The sequence below is a fragment of the Rhodnius prolixus genome, unplaced genomic scaffold (assembly GCF_049639745.1).
Source record: "Rhodnius prolixus isolate KJV_2025 unplaced genomic scaffold, Rpr scaffold_3, whole genome shotgun sequence".
NCBI classification, from domain to species: Eukaryota; Metazoa; Arthropoda; class Insecta; order Hemiptera; family Reduviidae; genus Rhodnius; species Rhodnius prolixus.
This window is the reverse complement of record NW_027411603.1, coordinates 28,936,994-28,957,071: the sequence shown is the minus strand read 5'-3', so window position 1 is coordinate 28,957,071 and position 20,078 is coordinate 28,936,994. Positions and strand designations below refer to the sequence as shown.

General features: G+C 34.6%; 3 protein-coding genes across 3 annotated transcripts in view; 1 reads left to right on the top strand and 2 right to left on the bottom strand.

Moving 5' to 3' along the window:
- lin-52 (DREAM core complex component lin-52) overlaps positions 1–20,078 on the bottom strand; it is a 450,123-nt gene that overhangs the window by 294,617 nt on the left and 135,428 nt on the right. The window lies entirely within an intron of this gene.
- Positions 5,446–8,570, top strand: LOC141453711 (uncharacterized). Its single transcript, XM_074127247.1, has 3 exons — positions 5,446–5,518; positions 5,642–5,902; positions 8,083–8,570. Exons 1-3 carry the CDS (start codon positions 5,501–5,503, stop codon positions 8,539–8,541), a joined length of 738 nt encoding a protein of 245 aa, XP_073983348.1. The 5' UTR covers positions 5,446–5,500; the 3' UTR covers positions 8,542–8,570.
- On the bottom strand, positions 14,802–18,088 carry LOC141452342 (uncharacterized). The gene is made up of 3 exons (XM_074124379.1): positions 18,066–18,088; positions 17,032–17,135; positions 14,802–15,665 (listed from the first exon to the last, which is right to left on the bottom strand). The coding sequence occupies exons 1-3, from the start codon at positions 18,081–18,083 to the stop codon at positions 15,302–15,304; spliced, it is 486 nt and encodes a 161-aa protein (XP_073980480.1). The 5' UTR covers positions 18,084–18,088; the 3' UTR covers positions 14,802–15,301.

Sequence of the window (20,078 nt, the reverse complement as noted above, 5' to 3'; positions counted from 1 at the left end):
GTAACTAGCGTGAGATCACGAAGAAAATTGTCCACAAAGAATTCATTCTTTTATGCAAGTGAGACATTGATCTTGAACCAGCAAAACAACAAGATAAATACTAAATAATGGGAATACTTCATAAAGATAAAAGCAATCCAGTAGCGTCGCATAAGAAATACGGTCATCCGAGCTAATCTAGACCTACAACAGTCCAGGAAATAATTGAAGAAAACAATAAACTTATTTACTGTATTGGATTGATTATCGTTTACTACAAACTATAGTTAAGTCATAATGGTCTTATATAAGGCACAAATTACTTCTATTTCTGACTTTAATCAAACCTGGACACTATTTGATCTAAACAAAATAAACAATATGTTTTGTGATGACGCAATATTCAGCGTATCGCACGTCTTGGCTCACTTGAGGAATAAATATTTCTTTTACGATATATTTCATCTTAGCGCTTTATTCTCTTTAATTTTTTTTTCACTATTTTTATTTATTTATTTACTTTTGCGAATTATTCTTGCGAAAAAATTTGTGTAATTAGCAACAAACAAGTAATGAGGCCAACTCTAGGCCAAATTTTACAAATGTTTGATTTTGAAGCCATCGTACGTCGTGCAGACAGCATCCGTTGGCTACCCAACGGAAACCCATCTGGGCGTATGGAATAGAGCTGTGGGGTTCAACCAAAAGCTCTAATCTCCAAAGGATTCAATCTCTTCAATCTAAAATACTTCGAACTATTGTACACGCTCCATTTTATGTCTCCAACCTGACTATACACACAGACCTTAACATTCCTTTTATCACCCAAGTTGCTAAAACACAATACAGAAAATTCCACTTCAGCCTGCAATCTCATATAAATCCTCTAGCTAAAAATCTTTCTTCTAGAACTCTTCCTGACCCAAGTGAAGAGAGTGACTAACCATCTAATGTTTGGGAGTGTTACCACTGGGTAACTTCTTCACTCGTTACCTTATCATTTGTTACTCTATTGTTATCATTGTTACTCCTAGCGCTAACGCGCTGATTGTAGCACAAATTAACGCAAAAAAAAAAGTGATCCAAAATAAAGATTTTAAAATTGTAATCATAAAATCTCAATCTAAATGTATTCCTTTATGGTTCATTGCTACAGTACCCGAGAATCTATTTTTTTTTTTTTAAATTATAAAGAATTGTATTTTTCAGGATAAGATTATAATTAAATAAACTTTAAATACAGCTAAAAATACATAAACAATAAGTTTGTGACTCAATGACAACACATTTAGGCGACAATGAAACTGATAAAGATCTATGTGATCAACCGTAGAAAATAAGGCAATTAGGTTATTAAAAATATGGATTCTTATATTCATTCATTCTAGTACAAAAATCTTGATTTTGATGCATCAATAATCATACAGTTTGGTAAAGTTTGATGGGGCAAGACACCATGTAGGAAATACGATCCTTTGTGTTTACAATATTTTTACATAACATATTATTATATATAATTGCAATTGCTGTGTAAAAATCTATGTTTTTCTTTTTTAATAAAAACATTTTTTTTTTTAATGTTATAATCGTACAAAAGATTACATAAATCAAATAACTAAGGCACCTCCATATTAAAAGCATGGTGTTTTATATTGGTATTGATATGGTGTGACCTATAGGCTCAGGATCCTAAAAGAGATCAGAGAATGGAACGTTTATTATTTTATTTTTTTCAAAATTATTGGAAGTTTATTTGAAATAATAAATTTCTACAAAAATACGGAAAATAGGGCCCAAACAAACCATACCAAAACAAAAAACACAGGCTGTAATGGTAAACTTCTAACCCGCTGACTAAGAAAATTAATAAGGCATGAATTTTGTTGTTTTTTTAGTACAATGGTATGGAGCAGCAAGCCAACTGGTCATATTTGGATACAGCGCAACGAACATTCTTCTGACCACATTAAATGCTTGCGTAATTTATTTTGTTAGTAGTCATTGACAAGTGCTGATCCTGCTCCAAAATAGTTGCTGCCAAAAATTAAATTTTTGAAACCAAAAAATTACATTCGCCTGAAATATAAATAAACTTATACAAAATTCACGCACAAAAAATAAGTTAGTTTCTTCTTTATTGGTAAGAACGTAATCGTTTCTTGGCCAGCTAGTTATCAGAATAAGTTATGTATTATAAATCTGTATGAAGCTAGAAGAAGATTCTACTTTGTACCAGCTGGCCTTATTATATTTAAAGGTTTTGAAAGTAAGAAGAGCAAGCCTTCCGCGCGACCTCATCCAGTTTACAGGGAAAGGGCGCTTAAGATAATATATACCATGTCTTTTTATAGCCTGACGTCGGTAATACCCGTGTAATATATTAGATGAGGTGTGCTGCTCGCAATTCACAAGATGAATGAGTATTTGACGTGAAAATTTACCGTAATTGGAAGTTAACTTTCTATATTTGACATCTGATGTAGCTCCATTTTTTTAAAAATGGAATCAATTTAAAGTTGAAACATAATAATTAATTAAGCACTACTTTATGAAACTGAAAAGTTAAATACTGAGTATTTTATATTTATTTTGGTATGCGCACTTTTAATCTTAGTTAACTTTTATTAAAATTCATATCACAAAAACATCCATTTTCTTGCATTCTCAATAATTGCATCACATAAAATTGAGCTATGAAAGTTCTTCACGTAATTCTCTTACACTTAATAATAAAGTAGTAACTATGCCTCTCACAGTTTGTTGGACAGAAACAGTCAGAAAATTCTCGACTGACAATCTCATGACAATTGAATAGGATAAATGTGGTATTAAGGCTATTGTTTGAGGTTAATCATGCCCTAATTACGTAGGATAATAGATGGCATGGAGTTGGAGGCTCTTGTAATACAACAGTTTTGGGATGTGCAGCATTAGTACAGATAGTAAGAGATAGCTGATAAATTTTGGAAACGTCTGCAAGACTGCAGCAAGAACTAGGTTTAAGATTAAGACCTCACTTGCGTTATCAATTCATTTTGGTGCCCATTCGATAAAATTAGAGTTAACTAAGACAAAATATGACCTACAGCGTGTGGGGTTCATTCATCTCTTATCTACAACAAACATTATCCTAGGATGGTGTAAAGAGGATCGTTCTTCCGCAAATGGAAGGTGGTAGAGGCATCACAAACATTGCTTTGCAGTGCTATGTCATCGATCCAGGGAATAATTTTGTATCTGATAATGATCAGCCATTATTATCGCTGTAGTACTAGCAGGAATGGGTTAAACCTCATTAAACCATTGTAGGACTGAAAATGACAGAGATAATGTTGACCTATTATAAGATGGATAAGGAATATTACCAGCAATTTCCGATATTATTGATCGGAGAAGCCGTAGACTAGGATGCATTCAAAGCTTGGTTGACGTGAGGATACCTATTTCCGGGGACAGAGGTTTCAGTCAGAACCAATTGGTCTACCAAATATTATATGGTAGTGCTCCGCGAGCTGCTAAAAACCTTAACCTGGGTGATGAACTCCGCTACCGAAAACTCGGAGTCTCCTTTTTAGATCCATTTGGTGTTGACCTCCTACTGAACATGTTCGGCCTAATTTGATATGTTAATGCGCAAGGCCGATATCTCTATCTCAGAAGTTTCCTATTTAACTCGTGTAAACATTTAAACATGGAGCGTTGACCGTAGAAATAAGGGCATTACGGAGGGAAGTTTCCAATGAGGGAATAAGCCCTCTGATAATGTCTGGGACACTGCTAGTATCCACAGGCAGCGGCTGAGAAAGTTGGGATTCGAGATGCTGAAGCCGTAGCACTCCATTTCTGTCGGATTATGAGAGACTTCCTGCAAGAAAAAGTTAAAATAGCCCCGGAATTCTCAAACTTAACTCCAAAATACTGATATAATGCATCATGGCTACTTTACTGGGTTTAGGCTACAGTTGATTTACGTTCACATTATTTGGCCTACCCAATTTCATAAAAGTTGTTTCCCTTTGACTTTAGTACTTCTCCACAAAAACTTCTATTTCTCTACATTAGTAACAATATGCTATTGACCATGGGGCTACATTAAAAATAAATCTAGCAGGGTATTCTTCTTTCCCATATACCTAACAATCACATAAAATGCCAATGGCTAATTGTGGTTTTGTGGTTCATTAGCCACTTTGGAGACATTTTTGGATTTGAAACGTTTTTAAGGGTTTATTATAAGCAACAATGTCTGACCACTTTGAGACCTTGGGAACCCCAGAAAAAACCACTCCTGGATACTAAAGTTCGAAAGAAACATTTCATTCTCGATCTGCAGGTTACCTTGGCTTCCCCAAGTACTGTTATAATTCCCCAAGTACTGATAAACAAAAGAAGCAAATAATGCATATTTCTTCATGGCCAGAGAAGGAAATCAAAGTAATAGTAAAGAATAAATTGGTTATGATCTAAAGTTGTTGATGGAGGAAGATAACAATATAATAACTTGATTTTAAGATTAGTACAAACATGATAAAGCAGATAGAATTATACCTGTTTTACAGATAATAAAAAATTGAAGATCTCCGGAAATCGATAGTGTTACAATAATTCAATTACATAATTAAAAATGTATTGTAAAAGTAAAATGAAAAATTTTAGTAAAATGAAATGTAAGTAAAGTTCAAATAACCAGAGAAACAAAATAGAAAACAATAATAAATATTTTACAGTGATAACCGAAAAAATATATGTAATAAACTGAATAGTTTTTGATAAATTTAGTAACTATTAGGTACTAATTAAAAAGATCCACCAATTATTTTTAATATAACTATTTACTTTATTCACTGTACAAAACCACATATTGCCCTCAAGAAAACTGTAATACCTACATCTTTAATCACTCCAAAACACCCACAACATAAAACAGATAGTTTGGAGCAACCTGCTATGAAGTGAAAACTAATCTCTATAACCAAAGAATTAGCAAGAGAACACAGATATCACTAACCAAAAGAGTATTTTAATTTAAAAAAAACTTTATCTTAATCTTAAACAAACATCGCGATTCATTCAATTTTAGATCGGAATCATTATCATTCTGAACCCTCGCATTAAACATTAGTTTAAATACACACACTCAGTGCTTTCTGTGAACTCTCTGTACCAAAATCCGTAGATTTCATAAACATCCTGCAACCTGCGCGAGTATTGCCAATACAGGAAGTACTAGAGTAATGGAATAGGAATAAGTTCGATCTATTCTATTTACGAAAAACAGTGATCAGATTTGTCCAACGTAATTCCTAGTTGGTACGTGCAGGGAAAGTAAACAAAAGTAATTATATTGAGACATTCATTAGATGTGTGCGTTGGAGGGGCATCCCTATCATCTTTACGGTACAATCTCCGAACTATACGAGCAATATATAAACACTGGTCAACCATCACCCCAGCATCCATTTCAGCATAGAACTTCTTCTAGAAACAGCTAATACTTTTCTTTAATTTTCAGTTAAACACAATGGTTTCTTTTAAGGCTGTGAGTATCTATTGAATTCTTTCATACTATCTGAATCTCATTCAAATAACTGACTTGAAATAAAAAAAAGAAAAGACATTATATTATCTAGGAAGTTTTAATAATGTTGACATTTTCTTCTAGTGCATTCTTGTTCTGCTACTTGGCGTAGCGTACGGAGTTGAAGAAAAGAAACCAGCAGCAACCAAACGCGGTTTAACTGGTCTTGGATTTCCTGCTGGATGGCCACCAGCGGGAGCTTTCAACAGCGGACCTTGGACACCGGCAGCTGCACCCTGGCCTGTACCTGGAATCTCCTGGCCTCTTGCTGCTGATGTAGCCTCTCTTGGAAATCAGGCTATCCCCTCTCACTTCAGTCCTCCACCAGAACTATCACTGGCCAAGGTATTGCAATGTTTTTTCTTCATTTTGATTAAAAAGATATAGATAAGCAGGTACACGTATATGATTTCTCACTTTTGTCCACTCATAATATTCTTTTTTCGTGTTCAAAGGCATTACTAAAAGTTTAAAATTTTCCATAATTTCCTTTTCTAAATTTTACCAAATTTCTTGTAAATTTTATTTGAATTGAATTGATCGTGATGAAATATTAAGAGTTTTTTAAGGAGCTAACATATTAATTTGGGCCTCGAAACGATCAGCTTGTCTTGTAGCAATTTGACAGTTTTTATTTTTATTTATTTAGTTTTTATTTGAGGCACGTCAACATCCAAGGTTATTGGTGCCCGGAGCTTTTTTCAGTCCACTGCCAGCCTCCGGACAGTGTTCTCTCGTTACAGACAACACTGTCCATCACCGGATAGTGAGCTGTAAGAAGCTCCTAGGAAGAGAAAATCTAAGGGTCAGAAGCTGGATTCGAACCCGGGACCTCCGCGAGGGAGTCCAGTACTCTAACCGCATAGCTAATCCCTTCCCTTTGACAGTTATTGTTGTTGGATTGGAAGCTTATTGTACCGCTCCCTTGAGTGTTCTAATCCATACAGCCTTGCCTCTTATGAAGTCCAGGAAACGACCTGTTAGTCGATTTTGTGATCTGCGGTGTTCTTAGTACCCCAGTGATTTCATACCACAGCTTAGAAATAGTACCGCAGGCAGTAAGCAGAAAGGTTATTTCGTCTATTTCTAAAACAATCTGCACAGGACTGCACCTTAATCTTAAACTCCGTTCTGAAGAAAGGAGGCTCTAGTAAGAAAACCCTAGCCTTTTTCAAGGTACAGTGTTTCTCATCAGTGGATTAAGCGCAGGCCCCAAGTAACCTTACAGAAACCTTACATCGCAAACTAGCGATTAAGATGCCTTGTTGACAAGGTTTGATAGACGTTTGTGTTTCTCCTGTCAAAGCCTCTAGGTACAATAACTGTACGCACCTTCATCAAAATAACTTGTGAAGAGGTTTTCTGTCCTGTCATGCCTTAAGTCGGCATGGGCACATCGTCTAGTCGGAGTCAATACCTGCGACCATTTACCAGAAGGATCGAAAATCGACCTTCAGCCAATACAACATTGCTGCAAAAAGAAATTTACTAGAGGTTAATCCAGAGATCTAAGCATGCTTTAGCATATTCCGGTCTTATCACAAGAACCACACCCAAACTTCAATCCATAAAATAATATCAGGTATGAGGAGGTAGTTGTTAGAACAGCAGCTTTGATAAAGCATTTCTTCAGGTCATCTGTCGGTCGAAACAGTCACATAATACTAATCGAAGTACTAATACATCTCAGGAATACAGGCTAAACAGATAACAAATAATTTTCTTAAATTTCTACGCTTAGAGGCCCAAAATTTCCGTATGATTTGTTTACAGAATAATAAATAGTTTGTAAATGAACAAAACCACTTCAAATAGCTTCAAATTAAGTTTCGAATGTTCCCATACGTTTCCGAGAAAAGTTGAGCAGAGGACTGTGTAGTTGAAAACTTTGTTCCGAAACTTTCAAGTCGGCTGTTCAGATTTATGAATTTTATCTATTTTTTTTGTTTTTGTTTTGAAATCAAATTCTCTCAAAAGCAATAAGCATAGCCAAAATTTTGATTTAGAACCTGCAATTTGTTAACGTATGAATGTATTGATGCAGATTTTATTTCTGCTTCCTTTTGTGATGTTAAATACTGTATAAAGTTGGTGATTTTAGCAAAATTTTACTTTAGAAAAGAGACTGAATACAGTTTGTATAGAACTATTCTAGATTTATTTTTTTATATCAAATTATTGTAATCGAGACAAGATGTTCTGTTTTAATCAACTTTTTTTCTAGACGGATAAAGTATAAATTGACGCACTCAATTTACATAACATTAACGAAGAAAACATAATACGAGAGTGAATTTGCATTGAATTGTGGTGCACTTCTTTAAAATGAACAAAATCCCCCTCAAAGCTAACAAATATTGTTTCCATGAAAGCATTCACTTTGTAATCATGAAAAATACTCACTGTTTGAAGGCTGTTATATTAAAAACATACAAATATGTCAAAGAAGTTATAGGCTGAAGTTGCTTGATGATGGTATAGACATATTTTTGTATTATTATTATTATAATACTTATTTGTTAAAGGGTGCAGCCCACACCATAGCTCTTCAGTCTGCGCACGCTGTTAACGCTGCAGAAGTGGCCGCCGCTTTAGCTGCCGCAAAAGAAGCATCTGCTGCAGCTGCCATAGCTCAACAGAAAGTGCAACAAGCTAAGGAAGCTGTACTAATTCATCAGAAGATAGCTGCAGCCAAAGAAGCTGCCGCTGCTGCTGCAATCCAACGATCTGAAGCTGCAGCTGCGACCGCTGCAGCTATACAGAGATCCGAAGCGGCCGCCGCTGCTATACATAGACAAGAGGCTGCCGCGGCTGCAGCCGCTGCACTCCAACGATCAGAAGCAGCCGCAGCTGCTGCTGCAGCTATTCAGAGATCTCAAGCAGCTGCACATGCCATACATAAAACCGCTGCTAAAGCTGCAGCCGCTACAGCTGCTTTGAACCATGTCGCCGGAGCAAAACATGAATTTGCTCCTTGGGGATAAGTTCAAAACACCCTTCACTGATTAGTTACTGCTAGAGTCATTGTTACCATTTATTATTCTAATTAATAAAAAAGGATTATTGTTATTTTGTATCGACATCAATTTATTGCACTATTTAAACGTAACCTTCTCATAGAGCTTCTTTGATTATAAATCAATAAACTCCTCCTGCAACATCAAAAAATTACTGCGTTTGTTTGCGTTTTCAAAGTTAGTAACAAGAGTTGTCGCTAGAATGCGTGAGCTCCTTGATTGGGAATGAAGTGCGCCAATGCTCATTATTTTGAATGTCTAACAAATTTTACACTTGTGCGATTATTAATCCAAAACCAAATACAGGAATCAAACCCAGAACAATACAATAAAATTCATGCCTCTTATTCATCAAACTACTGTACATAACAATACAAGAATTTTGTATTGTTACATTATGGATTAATTCTTGAATGCCATCATAAGAAAGTTAAGTTAAAATATAAAGAAATGAAGCGTGCTTTTTGTCAGCGTTGCCGAATAATTTGTTTCAGGTTAAATCTAATCTAATTATGCCATATAATTATTTAAATAAGTGTACTCGTTTGTATTCAAAAAGCCTTTGTAATATTTGAAAATTCTACAATTTTTTTTTTTTTTAGCGCATAAACAGCTGAGGTTATTAGCGCTCGGAGCTTTTTTCAGTGCACTGCCGGCCTCCGGACAGTGTTCTCTCGTTACAGACAACACTGTCCATCACCGGACAGTGAGCTGTAAGAAGCTCCTAGGAAGAGAAAATCTAAGGGTCAGCAGCTGGATTCGAACCCGGGACCTCCGCGTGGGAATCGAGTACGCTAACCACATAGCTAATCTCTCCCCTTACCAATGTTACTAATTATTAGAAAACGGTATTCATATAACTTATTTTTATCATAATTCATTCGCTGGCCCACCATCATTCTTTTTGGTCTAATCCTCACTTTCTTAAACAAAGTTCTTCGCGTTTTTGGCTGATTAACTTTAATGAGAATTACAAAATTAGTGTCACTAGTTAAATATTTTAAACGTAGTCCACGTTGTGATAATAAATTCATGAAGGTTCTTTAGAGGCAAAGTTCAAGTATTGCATACTTTCACTTCCTCCATGTCCTGTAAGAAGAGAGAACAGGGAGTTCTTAGTTCCATCTAATCAATTTTTGGGGCAGACTGTGACACAAGTGGGTACATTATCATGCTGCAGGAGAACTTTTTCTTTTTGTTGTCTAAAACGAAGTACTTTTCGGCCAAAATAGTACGAACTCAACACTGCTGAATAGAGTTTAAACATGTTAGCTCGTCCTTCGGGAACCAACCACAAATAGGGTACTAAAGAGGAACATTAAGGTACTGTTAAATACAAAAAGATGTTACATTGTTTCTGATCTTCTGGACTTATGTTTTTCTCCATTAATTAGTACAAAACAACCGTTGTTTTGCAATTTTTTTTTACCCATTTTTAATTTATTTTACTCCGAAGTTTCGATAACGGAATTTTTTACTTTATTAGAAAATATTTCATTTTATCATTGAAGTTTATCTTTAAAATGTAATTTGCAATAGATAGTTCTATTTTACGAATTTAATTAATTTAATTTAATTTAATTAATTTAATTTAATTAATTTAATTTATTTAATTTAATTTATTTAATTTAATTAATTTAATTTAATTTAATTTAATTAATTTAATTAATTTAATTAATTTAATTAATTTAATTAATTTAATTAATTTAATTAATTTAATTAATTTAATTAATTTAATTAATTTAATTATATTAATTTCAATTCTATTTCGTTTGTTATGTAATTGTTTTAAGTATCTATATATTTTTGCATTATTTCAATTTAATTTAGCTACTTTTATCATTTGATTATTTTAAATGCAGTTTTCTAATTTTATTATTATTTTCTTTTTTTCTCTCTATTTGATATATTATGATTTTAATATTATCATTATTGTAAGGTTTATCATCATTTAATTTAATATTATTATTTTGTTGGTATTGTCAACTATTACTATTCTACTCTAAATTATTATTTTGATTATTGGAGTTAAATGTTATATATAAGCATGTATTATACATTGTATGGAGCATGCAGAAATAATTTACAATTTAATTTGTGTGCACAAAGAAAACCCAGCAAAATATTTTCAGGGGTGTTATTTATGTACCATTACTCAAAAATGAAAGAAAACTGAACAGAGGAGGCCCATTTCCTTTAGAAATGTGTGCATACTTTTATTAGACTCACCACAAACCATACAGGTTGGTGATTGAGTAAGGTTGCAACTGAATAAATGGCCTGCTAGAATGGCGTGTCCGCTAACTGCATTTATTGGTGGATCCAGTACCAGCTCACAGTTAGAAGAGTCGTTTTCTGGTCAAGCCAAGAGCTTACTGACCATTGTAAACGTGGAAACTTTGCGATGACTGTTTTATATTCTGCACTGCTCCAGCTACGTCTCACAGCGTTAGTGGATACACGGATTACAGGTTGAGAAGCCATTGTGACCAATAAAACTCCTTCTCGTACCTTATCAGCATAGTTTTCCTTTAGAAATCTGGAATGCCCACAGGACCAGAAAACTGAAACAGTATTCACTGCTATCTTTAGATAGAGAGCAGCCGTTTAAGAATTTCCAGCGACTTCCTTGCAGGCCGAAACTTAACTACTGCCGGAGAGTTCACCGCCAAGATTAGCAACAACAGGAAGCCTCAGGTGTGCTAAGACCTTTAAATGCTTCGAAATAGTTCATACATCATGCAAAATTCTCTGGATAACCACCTGAAACTGGTTGATGTCAATTACAGTATTAATTTATTTTGTAAGTCTTCTTTATTTTTTTATCGAGCAATGTTGCTAAAAATGGAGAATGAAAATAACCTTCAGAAATCTAGTTAGAGGCGCATCTTCTCTGGGAACAAGCACTTTTGCTACCGAGAGAAATCAGTTACAGCCATCTTTGGTCTTACTTTATACCACCGATTAACTTGGGCCCCCATACCTAATAGGCTGGATTGAAACTACAGACTAAGATATCAAAATCAAAATTTCTAACCATCTGGCTGTGCAGCTACGAAGTTTAGGAATCTATTAAACCTTCCAACCTGTAAAGATTACAAAGATTTCAATCAAAACTGACGCAAAACATTGTTGTCTCATCCTTCGATAATTTAACTTAAGACATGTCTTAAACCTTACATTATGACACACTTATTTGCACAACATAAAAATCCTCTCATTTCAAACTTTAGCACATCTTCACTACCTCACTCGCTAAAAGGAGACTGAAAAGAATGTAGCCCAGGTGTGACCTTAGAGCAGTGCTTCCCAACCTATGTGCCGCGGCACAGTTACTACATGGTAGAAGTGTGCCATGGCAAAAAATAATAAAATTATAATGGCGTTGCATTAAAATTAATTATAAGGTAAAATAGTATAACCTCAAACTCCTATAATGAAATAAAACACAAAATGATGCGGATATACCATTAGTTTCTACACAAAACAAACCTCACTTCATCAGTTCTGCTTGGCGGTGGCCCTCCATAACAATTTAAATAGTGATGGGCAGAACGAGTCCGCGTTTGGAGTCGTTGGATTTGAATCAGTTCCAGGGTTGGAATCCAATGCATTAGTACAAATGACACGCAATTTATCATTAAAAATAGCATTAAAAGCTAGCTTTCCCAGTTAATAACAAAACTATATTTCTTTAACACACATTAAGTACTATCCCTAATTTCCAATTGCTCTGGTAAATAAAAAATTAACAACGTAACACAAATATAACCAATAAAATAGGCAAGTAAAATACAAAAATTAAAGCAATGCAGTTTTGTCATTATCTAGCTTGACCACTGGAAGACTGGAGTTAACTTGCTTCAAGAGGATTCAAGATAGAGAATTGGTAAAATATGTAATAGCTTTCGTTTAGTGACTGTTTAGTTTTTGTAACTTTAATCTCATTTAGAGGTGCTTTTAATCACTTTCTTTTAGTTACGGATTTACAATTTTACATGAATTACAGGCACTTCTTGACATCAATAATGGCATTAAAATAAAGAATTTATTTGTCATTAAGATTCATTGCTACTGTATACATGTAACATAGTTGATTGTATCCACAGAGAACAGTATAGATGGGTGAATGATTGGATTTGTTATTAATGTTACAGCCTGCCACGAAAACTTGTATTTTTGTAGGATTGTAATAGTGTTGTTATTTCAGCATTAGTTGAGCATAATACGTCATTTTAAAATGAAATGGGAGCATTTCAGTTCCAGTGTGCCGTTTACTGTTTGGTACCTGACTAACGTGCCGGGACCAGAGAAAGGTTGGGAAGCACTGCCTTAGAGACTAAATCGTACCAGATCATGCCAGGAGCTTAAATAACTGGATGATTTCACAATTCACGGCATCATTCAACAAACTCATTAGTGCTCAATGATAATTATTTTGTTTCTGTTCAAATGTTCCTTATACAACAAAACAAATAAGAAATTTATTAAGAAAAAATATTATTTATTTTACCGACTTGCAAATGAGATTTTTAAGAATATATAAAGATTAGCATACCCCACCGAGTAAGAAATATTTCCTGACCTTTGTAAAAAAGGAAGTAACGCTTAACTGACCAAATCAACTTAATAAAAATATAAATAAAAAGCGTTACATAAGTTGTATTCCGGTAGAACGCTTCCAAACAAAGTTGCCTGGTTAGGTAACAGAGTTGAAGTTCATGAACAATCTGAAAGTTTTTTCGAACGAGTTGAAATTTCGATTAGAATCAATCACCAACTTGATAAACAAGTCACTTATTTGAAATTTTACTATTCTGGCATTTTATCTGCTTTTTAAATCTATTGGTTAATTAATGATGCTTTCAATCATTCGTGATGTGACTTACCTATTTGATTTCAGTTCCTTTTCCTTTTTTTAAATATTTGTAGAAACTATATACTAATTTAAAATGCAGTTGCACATCTACACATTGTTAGCACTTTATCACCAGTTTGCTAGTCTTACAAGTAACACTGTAAATTCTAATTATTACTTTACGGACATTCGCACTTTCCTAAATTTATTTTTCATGTCCAATATTTTACAGGCCATTTTATTTGAAGCACTGTAACAAGAAAATCAAACTATTCTTTGAAACTTTGAAACAATTTGGGCTTATTTTAAAAAAATTACATTAGGTCTCTGACGAACCATCAGCAAAGCTAGTTAGGGTTGCCAACTGCCCTTTTTTGGAAAGGACAGTCCTTTATTAACACCTGGTGGCCTTGTCCTTTCTTAAATTAGGAAAGGACGCCTTTTGTCCTTTTTTTCAGATATTGTTCACAAAAATCTAATTTATTTTATTGTATTTCTGATTTAAGCTCTGACTTCTTCATTTGGCGTGTTGTTTTTCTGTTCTAACTGAACTGAATAGGTCAACAGGTTATTGATGTAACGATGAACTTTTCATGAATAAGTATGTAAGATATAAATGTACCCAGACCAGATTACAGACGGTGGAGAGGGGACATTTTCCCGGGGCCCGGAGCCGGAGTCTCTGCATGTACTCTTTAAAAAAATAAAAGGAAAACGAATGATATACATTCCCGGGTCCCAAAATCCTGTCGATGGCCCTGAATGTACCTAATTTTTTTAGGGTGTCCTTTTTTGGAACTTTATAGAGTTGGTAACCCTAAAGCTAGCTGACATGATATTTTTGACAACAGGATGTTCTATGAAATTAACGTCTAAATAATTGATCACATTTTAAGTGAGGTAGCATCCCGGTAACAATAATTATCCAAATTAGGTTTGATAACTTTTCTATTACACCTTAAAATCTATTACATGTATTTTAATGGTTACATACAAAAAAGTTAAGGCAGGTTAAACTAAAATTTATGAATGTCAGAAAATTTTGTTGGCTCACTTACTTTGTGTCACCGTCATCATGTTAGTCACTAATTTTCATTATAAATAAAATACATACAGGTATAGCGAGTCTGGAGGAAAACATACTGATTTATGCTTAAGAAAATAAAGTAATTTAGGAAAACATTAAATATACTGTCCGCTACTGAGAAATCGAAGATCTTCCATCACATAATATTTACATACAGCCAACTTTATTTTGCTCTAGTTTTAATCATTCTAATATTGATGTTAAAGAACAGGGGTTTTGACTGACACAAAGGATGAGTTATTTAGTGGTTTAAAATAAAAAACATATTTTGTTCTTCCACTCTCTCAGACCGAACATTTTTTATTTGTTTCCCAGAATAGTTTGAAATATTATAATTTTTTATTAATTGTTTTAAATTTAGAATCATTCTAATCAATTTATAATATATGTATGTAGATGGAATTAATTTCATTTCAAAATTTATATTATCATTTGAAATCTTCAAAAATATTGCCAGCGATTTCAAGGTTTTGTTTATTTTATTTATTTTTTTCTAACACACTATTAAGACGCTATTTCTTTTGTCTTTATTTTTATTAAATATTAATTAAAAAAAAAAAGACTGCATTTGTGTGACTCCTCTCCTATGTCTTATCTATTACATAATCGGTTATCACTGAGTGCAATTTCTTTTAATGTAGCTAATCTGCTAGCAATTATTGATGTCCAGTAATGAGTTAAATTAAAATATTTTATTACAAAAAATACAAAAATTATTTACAGAACAATTAGTAAATTTACAGTAAGGTACCATGTGAAATAAATTGATTTATTAATTTAATTTAGAAGAATTTAAACCAGCCATGTTTCTCAGGATGGTGTATTGTTTCGCCATGATAGATGTGTTTGATTCTATAAACAGGAACATGAACTGCGTACGGTTTTGGTACGGCAACTGGTACTTTTTCAATGACCTCCACGGGATAAGGTTTCTCTACTTCCACTGGAACTGGCTTCTCTATGGGTACGTGCACCGTATGGTATACTGGAAATGGATATGGTACTTGTACAGGCACTGGCTCTGGCACGTGTATTGGCACTTGGACTGGCACACCAACAGGATGGGGTACTGGTACTGCTATTCCATGATAATGCACAACCGGAACCTCTTTAACTATTTCCACATGTTGTGAGACTAGTGAACCACTATAAAAAAAAAAAGGTTGTTAAACTTAAGTTATTGAGAGATTAAGGGAAGCTATTGACAAAATGTTAATACTCAATTAGCGACATTGTGGAGCAACATTTACTCATACGCCTTAACATCTACAAAATGATTTATCATGCATGAAGCACCTTTTCTTCCGTGACTTGGTGGTATCATGAAGAGAGATTAGTATTTAGAGCAGATAGATTTCTAGTGTGATACCTAATTTTAGACCGTCTTTTCTAGATGTGGAGGTATTTTAACTACCATTATTGGGTGAGGACTTGTTCTTGGCCCAGTGGTGAAAGACTGGTAGCCTTTCTAAGAGGGTTGTATCCACTAACGCTTGCTGCTCTGGGAATTTTCAAGCTGGAGGGGTGAGTTACTAGGTCCAGTATGTGTCATAGAAGTTCATCCCACTGCCTTCTGTTGGTCAAGGCAAACTGCACTATTGATTCCGCTAGTAACTGACCAAGGCTAAGGCTCTCGCTTACTTAATCTGGTCTTTTGCCTTATTATAAGGTAAACATCTCCAAAATGTCACTTGGATCCAGCACTTGTAAATTTTAAAACTTACCGCATTACCAGTTAGCATTTATGAGACCGGTAAAAGACGGAATCCAGAACCTGGTGAAAAAGCGTCATTGTAGAACTATCAGGGGTCATTACAATAAACTTCTTTTCTTTAAAGCTTAATGAGACATAATTAATCAAAACGTCTCACTGGGATCTTAAGACCATCATTACTGTAGAAAAAGCAAATTTTGGGCTATACCCTGGACATCATAAAGGGAAAGGACGTCATAAAAGGTTAACATATATTGCATCCCAAAGCAAGGATCCAGGTTCGAATCCAGCTGCTGGCCCTTAGCAATGGGCAAGGTTTTTAACAGAAAACAATGTCCAAAGCTCAGCAGTGCAAAAGGCTACGATCACCAATGGCCTCAGCTTTTGACGCGCCTTAATAATAATAATATTAGTTACAATAATAATGAACCTCTATCAGTTAAACAACAGACAGCATTTTACAATGACATGCGTTCAGACACCAGCAAAAACATCATTGACAGCATACCAATACGCTGAACAACACTGGAGTGTTTTCTAATCTATTAAATAAAATTTCTTTGTTTATTTACATTTAGAATTATCAATTCTGACTTGAGGTTTGATGATGCGTTTTTTTTCGCATTTGAAATAAATATTTATTTATTAAATAATGCACACCAAACCTAGCCGCAATTAGTTCTTCAAAACTCAGAATGATTATTAACAAGGTTGAACTATACAAAGGTTGTTCTATTTACTTTTTAGCAATGATCAGTCAGGTGCCAATTTAACAGATAGGTAGATATCATTTCTTACCCTCCTCCAACAGATTCATGTTCTTCTACACCTCTCTTGCTAACAGATCTATCGCTCTCTTCCATCCTGACTAGAGATACTAAGCTAACGACTAGAGTGAGGATCTGGAACATAATTATTTAAAAAATGAAAAATATAAGTAACTAAACAAATGCAAGTTGTGTAACAGAGTTTTTTATTGAACAAATTTTTAAATCAAATTTAAATTTAAAGTTTTATATAAATATAAATAGCAATTACAAATTTCTTAAGAACAAAATGATTAAAAAAAAAAAAAAAAAATTGAGGTTCATACAAATAAAAATATTTTTCTGAAACTTAATTTAATAATTGCAAACATTTCGATCGATGTGATTATGTCATTTATAGGGCTGTAAAAATAAATAATAATACAAATGGTTTCTTTAAAAAGATCGAAAATAATTAAAAAAATAACAAAATTATTTACAGTAATGAAATGGTTTTTGTTACAAACTATTGCAAACATTTAGTTCTAAAGTTTTCTTTAAAAAAACATTTTTAAAATGGAGTTAACAACTATGAAATGTCTAAAAGATATTGCAAGATACCTTTTATCTACCTAGAAGAATAACGACAGGAGAGAATAAAAAATTTACTATAGATACCTACATTCTGAAGTCGTTTTAAAGAAAACTAGGTTATAACCAAAGGGGAACTCGGTTTCACTATGACAATATACTCGTACAGTTTTCTAAAAGCAATAATAATGAAGCACTTTTGTTCAACTTAATACCCAGATCACCTGGCTCTTTCCTTCTTTAATGATTTCAAATATCATTCCATTTTGAAATTCAATTCTATATAAAACTGAAGCCAAGTTTTTTTATTTCTTTTTAGCCATGTTTCCCAAATTGCGCATGCCTAGAAACAAGTTACTTTAACACAGAACTTACTTCTGATGTTGGGTTTAACATGTAATCTGCGAGAATTTGAATGAAATTTTCATTTTTTGTTGTTGTTGTTTGAGTGAATATTAGTAATTAAGTAAAATGGTAAATTTAGATTATACTTACAGTAAAATTGTACTTCATTATAGTATAGTAATCGCCCCAGGTAAACTGACGGATCCTTGAGATGTACTATATGCTTGAGATGCTGGTCCATCTTACTTTATATACTCAACTTTCACACACTCAACTATTATGCAACAAGCAGCGCTCGTTCAACTGTTCTTTGCCTGTCTTAACATCCTAAAATGGAATTTACAAACCGGAAGGTAAGTAGAAGGAACTACATTTCATTACCGGCAACATTGTCTTTACTCCAGTTCTAGTTTATTTCAGTATTTCATTATAAGGTTTTAAACTTCGTAGTAAATAATAAAATTGATGGTAGTCAATGAAACCTTTTTTCAGATATACAACTTAGGTAATGGATGGTTCTTAGATATTAAATTATTGACAGACTTGCGCGTCACCAACTTCCAACTCAGGGAGAGGGGCAACTAATAATTTTACTCAGCTAACAGAGAATAAAGAGACAGAATGAAGAAGTGTATCCATTTAGGAAATAACTCGTAGTAATTGTTAGGTTCAATAAAATTCGAACAAGCATCGTTTGAATGAAGTAACTGTAGTTGTCAAACATAACTTTTCTAATTTCAATGAGATTTCCAGTTCGCTTGACCCGGGACTGTATAATAGTTTCTTGTTTGTAGCACAATAAACAATGACTCAAGGTCAATACAATCCTGATATTAATACAAGGAACAAGTGGGCAAAGTATGACCCCAAACTTAATGTCGGTCCAAAAATGTATGACCAATATTCTGCTTTGAAATTAGTCAACTTTTGAAAAATATGGTGGAAATTTAAGAAAACACTCAGCCATTTTTTTTCCTTAGTAACTGTTTCCACGAACTGGACGAGTTTCTCGTTCACAAGTAGGGAAGGCTGAACAATATCTAATGGGTTGAATGAATTTCTATTCATTATTTGTTTTCAGTTCAAAGTTCGTTAATAAACTAGCGAGCATTTTACAGAGCACTGCTGGCCTCTGGACGACGCTAAATATCACCGGGCAGTGAGCTGTAAGAAACTTCCTTACAAGAAGAGAAAAATCTAAGGGGTCAGCTGCTGCTTTTGTACCCGTGATCTCCGCGTTGGTATCCAGTACACGCTAAGCACTTTTCTCATTGTCTTTATTTTGTTTTCAATCTACAAACTCTTGACTGTAACAGCAGTTAAAGAGAAATCTGTAAGATTATCTATTGTAAAGATTTGTGTACTGACTCTATATAATTGTCGAGCTACATATTTCTGTACTGGCAAATAATAATAATAATAATAATAATAATTTTTTTTTTTTTTTTAAAGAGGGGTGACATGCAGGTTACGCACATTGTGCCGGACTCCCTCGCGGCCTACCGGCTAAATCACCCCCCTAAGGCCAGGCCTAGCCTGGATTCGCTTGTGCAGCACTACTTCAGGCTAGGCTCCAGTTCCTTACCCCTTAAGGGTTAGCTTCCTCTCCATCCAGATCTCGCCTTTTGAAGGTTAGTACTTCCCTTGTGAAAACTGCCACAGCATTCCACTGCGCCCTACCAGAGAGCATGGAAGCGCTCGGGAACCCACTGACCCACTCTTCTTTCCAGATCCCTTCTGGCACGACCCAATTTTTCGCACACAAAAAATGTGTGATGGGCGTCGTCTCTCATTCCTACGCAGTGGGGGCAATATCCCTCTGACCGCTTCCCTATCATCCGTAGAAACTCCCGGAAGTAACCGTGCCCGCTGAGGAGCTGGGTGAGGTAGTAATCCACCTCCCCAAAACCTCTACCGACCCAGCTTCTGATATCTGGGAGCAGGACTGCCGTCCACCTGCCACGGGTTTCCTCCGTCCACGCAGCTTGCCATACAGCCATAGTGCGCTCTCGCTCTTCTCGGGCGGCTGCTGCCCTATCAGCTTCCCATCTTCTTTCGAAGAGCCGCTTCCTTTCACTAGCTAGCAGCGCAACGGGAATAACTCCCCGTTCAGAGACTGTTCGGTAGGCAGAGGCAATCCGCAATGCGCCAACTCTCTGGACC

Bases quoted from the DNA above. Each gene is read 5' to 3' on its own strand.
- LOC141453711 (XM_074127247.1), top strand. The intron at 5,903-8,082 runs GTATTGCAATGT...TATTTGTTAAAG, and splicing joins CAGAACTATCACTGGCCAAG to GGTGCAGCCCACACCATAGC.
- LOC141452342 (XM_074124379.1), bottom strand. The intron at 15,666-17,031 runs GTAAGAAATGAT...TTTTTTTTATAG, and splicing joins CATGAATCTGTTGGAGGAGG to TGGTTCACTAGTCTCACAAC.